This window comes from Acanthochromis polyacanthus, chromosome 14 (genome assembly GCF_021347895.1).
Source record: "Acanthochromis polyacanthus isolate Apoly-LR-REF ecotype Palm Island chromosome 14, KAUST_Apoly_ChrSc, whole genome shotgun sequence".
NCBI classification, from domain to species: domain Eukaryota; kingdom Metazoa; phylum Chordata; class Actinopteri; family Pomacentridae; genus Acanthochromis; species Acanthochromis polyacanthus.
In genome coordinates this window covers 8564117-8577173 of record NC_067126.1, presented here as the reverse complement: position 1 = coordinate 8577173, position 13057 = coordinate 8564117, and the positions used below count along the sequence as shown (strand labels likewise).

General features: G+C 39.7%; 1 protein-coding gene across 1 annotated transcript in view; it reads left to right on the top strand.

Annotated features, from left to right (window-relative positions):
* pde1a (phosphodiesterase 1A, calmodulin-dependent) overlaps positions 1–13057 on the top strand; it is a 53645-nt gene that overhangs the window by 30292 nt on the left and 10296 nt on the right. Inside the window, exons 6-11 of the mRNA XM_022202926.2 lie at positions 964–1080; positions 2071–2211; positions 3010–3110; positions 5099–5224; positions 6098–6199; positions 10643–10763. Of these exons, the coding sequence (XP_022058618.1) occupies positions 964–1080; positions 2071–2211; positions 3010–3110; positions 5099–5224; positions 6098–6199; positions 10643–10763 (708 nt within the window). The remainder of the gene's footprint in view (positions 1–963; positions 1081–2070; positions 2212–3009; positions 3111–5098; positions 5225–6097; positions 6200–10642; positions 10764–13057) is intronic.

Genomic DNA, 13057 nt, shown 5'->3' with positions numbered 1-13057 from the left:
CAAGTATGGTGGAGGTAAGGAATAAGAGAAAGGAGTAAAGAAGTACGAAAGAGCATGAGGTAAAAATGTAGTACGGAAAGAAAGGAAAGGCAGAATGAAAAGAAGGAGCTTTGAAAGGAAAAGAGGAGGTTGAAACCAGAAATAAGATGCAACAAAAGATTCAAAAGAACAAAGGAGAGCAAAAAATGGAGGCAAATTTAACAAAAACAAATGAAAGAAGAGTGTAGAAGTTAGGAAAAGATGTGGAAAATTGGAGGAGATATGAAAAGAAAAGTAACGTGGAGTAGTGGAAAATTAGAACATTAAAAGGAATATAAAGGTATCAAAGGATGTGAAGAGGCAGACGAAGAGAGACGGGAAGAAACAATGATAAAAGAAACAGATTGGAAAGGAAAATAGAGAAGAAAACAAGAATTGGAATGAAAAAATGGAGGTATAAAAAGAATGAGGGGAAAAAGGTTCATGGAGAGAAGAAGGATGTTGAAAGAGAAACGAAAAAGAGATGGTAGAGAAAATGACTATTGAAAAGGAAGAGACAGATAACAGGAAGCAGGAGATGTATGAGGAAAATGAGAAATAGAGGAAGGACAGGAGGAGGAAAATAAGGACTCAACGAGGTAGAAAATGAAAATGTAGATTGATGGTTTGTGTTGTGATATATGTCCTCAGGTCTTCCTGTGCAAACCTTGAAATAAATCTAATTACGTCTATAAATATTCTGCTTCTCTCATGATAAAAAGCACATGAATCATGTTGCGACCAACTTCAAATGTAATTATGAATAATCACAGTCATTAATTTAATTGCAGACTCACCTCCTCCTCAAACATTATTAGGACGCTGCCCTCTACTGGCACAAGTCTTCATTGCACCGACTGAGCAGCTTGATCTGACATAATCCTGCTGTATCTATACTGTTCTGTCACATATTATTCAATGATCCGGTGGATTAATGTTTCACAGGAGGTGGATCAGTGGTCCTTTGATGTCTTTTCCTTCCACGAGGCCACCGGAGATCACGCCCTCAAGTTCCTGGTCTACGACCTGCTGACCCGCTATGACCTCATCAACAGGTTCAGGGTACACACAGCTTAATATTGTTAACACCTGTGGGTGGGTGGGGCCTAATGTCCATGTGGCTGGAGCCAAGGTAGGCAGATCTCAGTGTGGAAAGGTCAGAAGTTACAATTAAATTTTTTAAATCCAAAACTAACCGTGAACTGATAACTAAATCTGCTGAACAGCATCTCTAAAGCTCACTAATTACGAGACTATATGTACAACACGTGAAAATGAAAACAATATAGAGCAATTCTGAAAAAAATTACAAACAGAAAAATAGTCAAGAACCCACTTCTCATAATAATATGATGCCTATTTCATAATGTTCTGCCTAAAACCTTCAAAATTTGACATAAAGTCAACAAATCCCAATATACTGATGAGTCTGCTTTAAAGTTTCACCCTCCATAAATATGTTCATTCATATTAATTCACTGTTTGACTTTGACTGCACCTTCAGCTGCTTGTTTATGTGCTGTTTAATATTCATTTGACATTCAAAGAGCAGGTGGTGGAAGGACGTTTCAACACATGGATATAAAAAATGTCAAAGACAGTTGAGGTCATGATGTAACAGCGTAGACTGTACAAAGATTACCAATGCAGATGTACTGTACAGCTGCATTCTTTCTAACAGCCAGCAGGGGGCGACTCCTCTGACAGTGTCACAGTTTAGAAGTCTGAGAAAATGATGCTGCTTCTCCCTTGGTTTGCTATGTCAGTAAACATTTTCCCAGTGGATTTTTGGTCTCAATAACTAGTTGAAAGTCTCCTTCAGTGCAGTATGATTTTGATTTTGTGAATTTTGGTCCCATTTCGTGAAAAATGAACAGTAAAGCCGAGTATGTTTTGGGGTTTCAATCACATCCACTTGTAACCTAGATGGCAACAGCAAAAATGCCAAAATGAGGGCTTTGAAACAGCAGCTGGGGATGTCATGGCGGCTACATCCATCTTTTGTATGCAGTGTATATGTGGTACCTGTACTACCTTCAGTCCTGTGTTCAGATCCCAGTGCAGGCTCTGGTGCAGTTTGTTGAGGCTCTGGAGAACGGCTACAGCAAACACAGGAACCCCTACCACAACCTGATCCACGCCGCCGACGTCACTCAGACTGCCCACTTCCTGATGCTACACACCGGACTGATGGTAACGCAAACACCTGAAACACATTCTTTATATTTGTTCACATATTTCACCAATTAAGCTGATTCTGATGACGTTAGAAAATAAAACACAAAACACCGACAGATTGCTTGTTAAGTTCATCTATAGCAGCATTGAGAAAGCCAAAATATATCCAGATGAATCTCTCTCTCAGACAAATGCAAGACGCTTTTTCATTGGTTTTGAAGTATTTGACAAGTTCAACCAGTGAAATTCTTCTGACCACATCAGAAACTCTACTTTAAACCGTGTACCCATCCATCATTATGGTACGTGTAATAAAGCAGACATTTTTTTGGCCTGAATTATCCATTTGAGGAAAGTGCTTGTCCCCCTTCATTCAAATGTTCCATCAATTATTTCCCCCGTAGCTGTTTTGCAGAAACACTGTTGCCACATTCGAGGCCTTTTCACCACTCAAGACTATTATGATTGGTTTAAAGAGACACAAACAAGCCAGAGCTTTCTTTAGCCTCTTTGGTCATAATGAGTAGCAGCCAGACCATTCTCCAGCACTGTCACAGCACTATGGAGAATGGTGTGACTATGCAAGACTATCTTAACCCTTAAAACCAAGTCTGAACCCTTAAACAGTCCACTCAAATGTCTGTCCCAAATTGAAAACTGACCAAATTGTCCTAATTTTCCAAAAATGTTATCACAAAGACAGAAGTACAAACAGAAACATATAAACAGGTATCAGTTTGTCAGTGTCAGGTCCTTTATTAACAGGTATTTATTAATTTATTGTCTCAGCTAACTTCATATGTGCTTTTGCAGCACTGGCTCAGCGAGCTGGAGATCCTCGCGATGGTTTTCGCTGCAGCCATTCACGACTTCGAACACACAGGAACCACCAACAACTTCCACATCCACACCAGGTAATGTAAACAGCAGCACAACCAGATTATTCCATACTATATTAAGTTGACACAGGGGAACACTTTTTCAGTAACTTTGAGTTGCATTGGATATTTTAACTGATTCTGAAGGAGTTTTAGGCGCTGATTTCAAATCTGAAATTAGTTTTTCTCTACAAGCTCTAGTTTGTATGCAATTTGAGATTAATGAAATTGTACAAATGTGAACTTGCGTAAACCTCTTCCCCAGGCTGAACTGAATGCTTTAGTGCGGGATTTAGGTCTTTCAAAGCAAGCAGCAGAGCTTTTGGCATCAATATTACAAGGCAGAAATCTTGTTGATCACTCTGTTAAAGTACCATATTTCAGAAAGCGTGACCAGCTTTTTGTGACCTTCTTTTCAGAAGACAGACAGTTTGTTCATTGCCATGACATCCCAGGGCTTCTCAAAGAACTGTGTGTACCTTACTATAGTCCTGCTGAATGGAGACTTTTTTAGACAGTTCAAAACGCCGTCTACAGTGTGTTCTTTTAAATTAAAAAATAAATAAAAATGTCAAATTCCATTAAATCTGTAGCTTGCAGACAAAAACCGACTTCAGATTTGAAATCAGCACACTCAAATTGACTATAGAAAAGTCTTTTTTTAAATGCAACAAAATGAGTGTTCCCCAGTGTATACTGAAGGAACCTTTTAGCACAACCTAAACAAACCACTTTAAAATGTCTATGTAGGTTCTCAGTCATCCAGGTCATGGTAATCCTACAAGCTTTCGTTTTGTGGTTCCTAAAGATGTTTATCTTCTCATCTAAGAGGCCTCTTCAGTTCAGGACAACCCTCTGCTGAAGCTCTGAGGATCAGCCATGTAGAACCTCTTTCAGGGCTGTTTTTTTTTTTTTTTTTTTGGAAGAGATAAGTAGGAGAAGTATCCGCTCCGGAGCAGGTACTTCTGAGCAACAGAAAGGCTAAAATGGGTAATTATGGGGCCAAGCTGTGGAAAGGCGTTGTTTTTTCTTACACACACACACACACACACACACACACACACACACACACACACACACACACACACACACACACACACACACACACACACACCTTTCTAAATGAAATCTTTAATCTAAGTTTGAAAAATATCAGCCGATAACAAAGAAACAATACCAAGAGTCTGTGTGGACAGATCTGTGACCTTTACATAAGCTAAATGCTAACATGGTTAAAATTCTCAGTATTTCAGCTTAGCATGTTAGCATGCTAGCATTAATAAGCATGATGGAGGCTAAACTGTTGATCCCCAAAGTACTGACTCAATCATCCTGGGTTCACGAACTCTCTTATCAGTGCCACAGCGTTCTTGCTCATAGTTATTCATCTTCATAAGCTGTCTCTTGGTTAAACATCCATGTGATTTAATAATTAAAGAGGATAGTAAAAAGAAATGCCTCATGTTTGGCAAATGATGTGGCGGTAATTAAAATATATCCAGAAGTAGCTCATTAAAAATGGATTCAGCTCATGAATCAGGACGTGTTTCTCTTCCCTACATGATAAAACAAGCGAGGGGCTGCTTCTAACAATGCCAGATCAAAGCTGAACTCTGCGGCAGATAGGGATAATAAAAGATGTTTTAATTCATCCTGAAGGGAATGTGAATGTCTGCAGGGATTTTTACAGCGATTCAGCCAATAAATGTCAAGATAGTGGACTCAGAAATCGTGACAGAAAAGTCAGATTATCTCCAAAGTCAGTGAAGTTCAGCTGGACTTTTGTACTAAATTTTAGAATGAATGTTGAAATACTGTAATGCTGTTGTACCTGGAGATGCAAGCATGTCTAAAAATAATAAAACAATGAAAAACATTTGACTGACAGCGTAGAAAAACCAGCAAAAGCACAGAAATGAATCTGTTAAGCGAGAGATTAACAAGAACACAAATGTACTGAAGCTTCTGTATATGAACTGCTGACTGCACGTCGTTTCTGATTGGACGTCGTGTCTGTCCGTCAGGTCGGAGGTGGCCATCTTGTACAATGACCGGTCGGTGCTGGAGAACCATCACGTCAGCGCTGCCTACAGGCTGATGGCCGAGGAGGACATGAACATCCTGGTCAACCTGAACAAGGACGACTGGAGGTTCGTTTTCACACATTTGTTTTAGTTCTTCTGTGAGAACTTTCCATGCACTCCCTCACCCTAAACTTAAGTTTATTTGTACTCACAGAAGTATAAATGGAGTTTTTCGAACACAACTAAATGTCAAAGTCTAGTTTTGTCTCACAGAGGTTCTTTAAATAGGAATGATAAACGTGTGATCTTTAAAAAACCCAGGAGGCCATTTAAAAATACTCACTGCTGTTCTGATGATATTTCCTGAATCCCCAAAGACTCTTTTACCTTTTTCTTACTTTAGACCGTCTTGTCTTAAGCGGTTTAGCTGTTTTGATGGCATTTATCTCTTTTTTTACCTCTATTTTTACCATCCTATGCTTTGTCGTGGTTTGTGACGTCTGTACTGCATTTGATTTGTTTGAAAAGTTTAATTGATTGATATCCCGGTAGGTGACGGATTGACATCTGTGTTTTGATTCATAAACAGATTCACAGCTGGCGAAAAGGTTATGAATCTTTTTATAAATCGGTCAATAGACATCCAGGGGGTTAGAAAGGTCTTTGGTGCTTCTGCAGAAGTCCACATAACTAAGTTTGGCGTTTTTGAAGGACTGGAAACTGAAACCTTCTTTGTCCCTTCAGACAGTCTGTCCGGAACTGAGAATCAGCTTAAATGTCCTCAAAAACATGTTATACAAAAATATTAGGTTGACTTTTAGATATTTCTGAACCTCAGATCAAGCTTTTATCCTAAACTTTAATGCTTATTTCATGAAGATTTACCTTTAAATTCACCCACACTGTCTGATCGCTGATAAACTGATGTGATGTTCTCAGAGCTGAGGCGTCCGTCATGGGAACCGATCACCAGTGATTGTGTGTATTGATTATTGGCAGGGAGCTGAGGTCTCTGGTGATCGAGATGGTGATGTCCACTGACATGTCATGCCACTTCCAGCAGATCAAGACCATGAGGAACGCTCTGACGCAGACACACAGGTCAGTGTTTCTACAACCGGTTTCAGCTACTGTGTTTGTAAAATATATTCTTTATCGGTTATAAATTAGTTACTTATCATTGAACAGAATATCGGTGATTTAAAAAGCATTAATCAGTTCCTCGCTCATTTTGATAACCTGCTTTTTATTGTTTAACAACATATCATAAACTATAATATCATATTTTCTCATTATTACTAATATACTAAATTATTTCATTTTGCATGTAAGTGTTCTCATTATAGAACAATAAAATTATGTTTTAATGAGAACATTTCCTTGTTTTCAAAGTAGATCTTGATTTTGTCTCATAACAGAAACATTTGTGATATTATGAAAACATTTCTTGGAAAAAATGGTTAATTTGATAAAATGATAACATCACAATGTCTTGTACAAACATGAAAAACATGCTTTAATCCATCCAGTCGGTTTGATTTTTATCATAATTACTGAGTTGGACTCGAGTTTCAAACCACATTGTCAGACTTTTATGTGATTTTCTTCAAATTTAATTGAATATTTCTCTTCTAACATTCAGATGAAATCATTATTGCATTACATCTTAATACCCGGGTAATTAAGATTTATGTAAAAAAAAATTACTAAATGTGTCCTCAAGAGTTTTAGACTTCAATTATTTCACTTCTGTTGATTTATTTTCACATGAGAACTGTACTCCAGGTCAACCAAAAACTTCCCAAAGGAGACTTTCAGACCTTGTTTCATTTTTATTTTATTAACCTAAGTGGCTGAGCACAGAGAGGAACATTTGTGTGTTTATTTTTCATTTATTCTCACTATTCTTGCAGTGGTAGTTGGATATTTTGTACAAAAATAGCTGTTTTCATGACTTGGCAAAGATGGACAGGAACAAGATGTTGTGGACATGACAAACTAAATTTACTGTGCAGAGTTGATAAGATGTTCCACATAGAAAGTACAGAGTGTCTGCAGATCCTTGTGTTTGCTTTCAGAATAAAAATATTAATTGTCTGTAACAGGGGTGTCAAACATATGGCCCACGGGCCAAAACCAGCCTGCAGGACGTCTTTTATCAGAGTTTAAAAATGACAGAGAAGACATCAGCTGCAAATTGTAAATATGTAAAACTATAAATGTAAAGTAATATCTAGATCTTGACAGGTTGTTTGGATGGTAAAGCAAACTGTTGAGTTCTAGATACACTAAGTTGTATTGTGTAAATGATAAAATGAGGCATAATGTTGAATTTTCACTTATTTTTCTTCAGAAATTTCAGATTGTTTGTAATGTTTTGTAAAAAGACAGTTCCCTAAATGTGAACATTTTCAGAATTGTACTTTTTGCACTAAAACTAAGGGGAAATTTTGGAGTCGTTTGTTTTACTGATAGGTTATTATGCTGTGATTTTACTGGTCCGGCCCACTTGAGAGCTGTATGTGGCCTCTGAACTAAACTGAGTATGACTCTCCGCATCTTAAAAAAACTGCAAACAATGTGGATTAGTTTCATGTTTAATTGTGTTGTATTGTAAGAGCGACCTGCTGCAGAATAGATGGAGGATGTTGGTCTTTCTGGTGGTTTTCATGAGACAGAAGCGAATCCAGCAGGATCAGGATAACCGGAGCCGCCTTAGATTGACCGCACCCTGCCGCAGAGATAAGATAACCCGAAAGACTTGTAGATATAGTATCATGAATGCTGATGAAAAAGCTTTTTGTGTTATTTTGTTCAGTTCTTCGGCTTAGACTTTGTGGGAGAAAAGCTCCCTGTAACATAAGCCTCAGTGTTTGCAGCCACAGCAGACCTGAACCGGCTGAACTCTTTTTGAGTCACCGTTGTGGGTGTTTCAATAGAATGGCTTCCAGTGAAAATATGTTGTTTTTTTTTTTTTTACGTGAGTGTTTCATGTTTTCTAAAAGTAAGGTCTTAAATTCAGTCTCAGAAAGTCTCACATTTAACACCTGCAGCCTACACCTGCAGATCCTTTCAACTATTTTATATTCATCGCAACCAAAAAATCAACAAAAAAAACGGCTTTTTAACCTTTGAAACTTGGAAAATCAGAATCTTCTGCAGCACGGTACAGACTTGAACTCTGCTTTCTGGCAGAGTGTTGGAGGCTCGTCCATCTGATGGAGACAAGGAGTGGGAGTTTGGTGAATCGGCCCAGCATAAGGTCCTGCAGGCTGCTGGAGCAGATCGGCCTGTTGGGGCTTTCACAGGAACAGAGTCTGAGCAGAGTTTAGCTCCCCGTCTCTGTTTGTCAGAGCTGCTGGAGGTGTGCAGGAGCTGGTGGAGGGGGGAGAGCTGTCACGCTTCTCAGCTCACGCTTGGATGGGATTTTGGGGAAGACGCTGTCATCAGCCTGTCAACATGCTGGTTCTGCTTGTGTTGCTGCAGCAGCAGGAGGACGACTGTACATTCTGCACACCGCCGTCAAAACACACGATAAAAGACACACATCTGCTCAGCCAACATACAGGAGACTGTAGCAGAGCAGATTGTGTACGTCACTGTGCAGCCTCAGGGACATTTTTAGCTGTAATTTAAGCCTTATAAAGAGTGTGCATTGTACAGGGGGCCCCTGGTTTCCGATGTACAGCATTTCAGCGTGACGTCAGAACTGGTTACGTGGAACTGGTGCAGATCAATATGTCGTCATGTGGTGCTATAGGACAACTTTGTTTAGATTCACTGGTTGTACACCTCCTTGGATTGTGCTATATTTACTCACGTTTTGCCCTTCATTATGGCTTCCAAGAGTTTCACAGTGTGGTGGTGTTTAGTACTTTCACCTTGTAGCTTGACGATCCCTGGTTTGCGTCCTGACCTTCTGAGGTCTTTCTGCATGGAGTTTGCATGTTCTCCCTGTGCATGCGTGGGTTTTCTCCGGGCACTCCGGCTTCCTCCCACAGTTCAAAAATATGCTGAGGTTAATTGATTACTCTAAATTGTCCGTGATGTGAATGTGAGTGTGATTGTTTGTCTGTATATGTAGCCCTGTGACAGACTGTTGACCTGTCCAGGGTGTCCCCTGCCTTCACCCCAAGTCAGCAGTGATCGGCTCCAGCCTCCCCACGACCCTGTGAGGATTAAGTGGAGTATAGACAATGAATGGATGGATTATAGCTCCCAAGCTAAAGTCAGACACTCTGATGGCAGTGCTTCGAAGAAAAGGAAAGCCATCTCCATGGAGTTGAATTTTGATACAATAAAACGCTCAAGTTGTAAAAACTAAAACATATTCTGTTATGTTCTTGTAAACGGACTCATACATGCATGAAAGTCACTAGTATTCACAACTTTTCCGATGAACTGATTAATTGATTCATATCAGGACGCACATAACGGCTGTGTTTACATTTTTGCTGGAATTCCGACTTACAGTGAAAATCGGCCTATGTCGATCCGTAGGAGCGGAACTCCGACGTAATGTGTTAATGTGGTAAATGACTATTCTAGCTGGAAACAGCTGATTTTTAATGGAATATCTCCATAGGGGTACAGAGGAACATTTCCAGCAGCCATCACTCCTGTGTTCTAATGCTACATTGTGTTAGCTGATGGTGTTGAAAGACTAACTGATGATTAGAAAACCCTTGTAGAATTATGTTTGCACATGAATAAAAGTGAGAGTTTCTATGGAAAACTTTTTTTGTTGAAAAATCTAATAAAGAAAAAAAGAGGACACCATGTTGTTCAGAAACTGAAAAATCAGTGACAATAACAGCAAATATCTGAAAACAGTGTTTTATTTAAAATTTTTTTAGATTTAAATCCAGTAAAGGTGGAATTTAGCTGTGGACATCAGCATGTGCACATTTTTTTTTACCATCTTGACTTTTTTTCTTCTTTTTTTACAGTCAACATGCAAACTAATCCATGTTCTTTGCACTTTATTTGAATTACTGATAATAGTGCTGACTGCATGTTTCCTTCATGTTGTGTCTTCTACTCTTTTAAAACATGAAAAAACATAATATTTAGCTTTTTTTTCCTCAGGCGTTCTCCAGAAAAGACCATTTGGACATTATTTGTGTGTGTTATGATAAAAAAAAAAAGCCCTTCGGTTTAAAATAAATAAAATAAAATGAGGAAACAGCAGAGGATTTTGTACATGCAACTGTAGGACGAGAGCCACCACAAAGTTCTTCAGAGTGTTTACATATGGCAAAAAAATAAAATGAAATACAAATAACATTAAGTTTGAGAATGCATTAAGTAGTTGGTTGTTGAAACTCTCCTCGGCAGAAAATTTTTGTGAAATTAAGAAGCACTGTCTTCAAAACACAGCAGGAAGAAACCAGAGAGCAGAATTCTGATTTAGAGATGTGTGTCATTAATCAACTCCACAATTAAATAAGGAGATGCTCGACTTTTTGGGCCTCAAGACAAGAGAGCTTTTCTATAATAAGCACATTTTTTAATCAGGTTATTTTATCGTCTCTCTCTCCGCAGTATCGACAAAGTGAAGGCGTTGTCTCTGATGCTTCACGCTGCAGACATCAGTCATCCCGCCAAAGCCTGGCCGCTGCACTACCGCTGGACTCACAGTCTGATGGAGGAGTTCTTCAGACAGGTGCTCATGTTTCTACTAAACCCGACTCTCATCTGAATCCTCAGTCCGAGTCTCCTATTTGTCCTCACAAAGATGCCCATCAAGTCTAGTAAAAGAGCTTCATAATGGAAAACTCAGATCAGCGTCAAACGGCAGAATAAGTGAGCGCTCACTAAACTGTGATCATCCCGTCGTAGCTTAGCTCCCGTATGGCAGGTCTGTTAGAAAATAGGATTCCACATATTGAGGCCTGCTGGCAATGAAGAGTGGAGCTCTGCGTTTAAAGAGTGACTCAACTTTAAATCTGCTTTTTTTTGAGGTGGTAAATTGCAGTCATCTTGTGCAGGGCTTTTCTGTTCAGAATTTTTGAGGTGATTCAGACGACAGTAACCAGGATATCAGTCAAAGCAGTGAGTCCTGACAGAAGTCAACAAAGGATCCGTTAAGCTTGAGTAAATGAAACCCTAATTAACAGAACTGTCTAAAAAGAAATCTAATTGCTCTTTTTAATAATAATAATGCTAACTGTTTTTATAGCACTCATAAGAACAGCGTTCTTAAAGTGCTTTGACTGTCAAAACACGCAACACAGACAATCAAGCACGATACAGGAGAGAAGTCAGAGCACTCAGTTAACCCATAAGAACCCAGACCCATTTCTCCTTAAAGGACTTAATGAGTTAAGGTCAGGGCTGCACAGTGGTATATTGGTTTGCACTTTTGTCTTGCAGCAAGAAGATCCCTGGTTCAAATCCCGGGGTGGGCCTGGGATCTTTCTGCATGGAGTTTGCATGTTCTCCCTGTGCATGCGTGGGTTTTCTCCGGGTACTCCAGTTTCCTCCCACAGTCCAAAAATATGCTGAGGTTAATTGGTTACTCTAAATTGCCCGTAGGTGTGAATGTGAGCGTGATTGTTTGTCTGTATATGTAGCCCTGTGACAGACTGGCGACCTGTCCAGGATGTCCCCTCCCTTCGCCCGAGTCAGCTGGGATAGACTCCAGCACCCCCCGCGTCCCTAGTGAGGATAAAGTGGTGTATAGAGAATGGATGGATGGAGTTAAGTTCAGACATAAAACTTTACAGGAAGAGACTGTGGCACTCAAAGTGCTTGTTACACTGGTGTCACCGTGGGTTCTTATGGGTTAAAATAAATAGTAAAAATGACAAATTAAATTAATAATTAACTGGATTAGCACGCAAATCAAACAAGGCAACTGGGACAGTTTGAAAATTTAAGAATAAGAATGAGGTTTAAAATTGAAAGTCAAAAAATTCAAGAAATAAAGAATTAGAGCTGCCTGGTTCATCACACCAAAGAACCAGGCAACTAACAGAAAGAACATCAAGGTAAACTGGACATAATACAAAATTAAACACTAAGACTAAATAAAGGTAAAAATACACTTCACATAAAAGCAATTCCATAAAAGGGGGTCTTAAGAAGTGATTTAAAAGAAGTTACTGACTCTGCAAGTCTGATCTCCTCAGACAGGTCGTTCCAAAGTTGAGGTCCTGATGGAGAAGACTTGGGCTGAATCCCAAACCGCCCCCTACACACTCCCCCTCCACTACCGAGTGTCACTCCAAAAGAAGTCACACTCGCAGCTGTGGAGGGCACCTATTATTGAAGGGGGAGGGTATAAATACGATCGTCAGGAATGGGACGCCCTGTTGCCTCACCGGAAAACAGAAGACGTCATCGCCATGGTAACACAAAGACGCCTACTGTGCATGGCTGTAGCGCTGTGGCACAGGTTGCAACTAACAAGGATCGCTGCTGCTTCCAGAAGACGAAAGCATCCCACTTTTTTCACTCACATTTTTTCCAATCCTATTATCTGGCATTTCAAATCCAACAAATGAATGAATGAATAAATTAATTCTGTCAGTTGTGTTCAAATTTTAAGGTGTCAGGGGGTGCAGAATTAAATCAAACGTCAGCAGAGAAGAAGATTTGTTTCTTTTGTTTTATCTTTTTTCACCACTCTTTTTGTGATGTTCTGTCAGTGTGAAAAAGGCGTGGGAGAAATAATGGACGCATGTGGAACTCACATCAATATGTTGTTTCCTCCTCCATTTCGACGTTGCACTTCCTGAAAAAGTTGTCCAGAGTGAGCATCAATGCAGACTCGCTATTTAAGGGCTGAACAGTCCACTCCCCCTCCGCACTACGCGGTTTGGGACGGCCCTTAATATGGAGGACCCTCCGCGGGAACGCGCAAACGGAGGGGTAGTGTGTAGGGATAGTGTGTAGGGGGCGGTTTGGGATTCAGCCTTGGTCACCCTCACATTTAACCCTCAACTTTGGAACAAG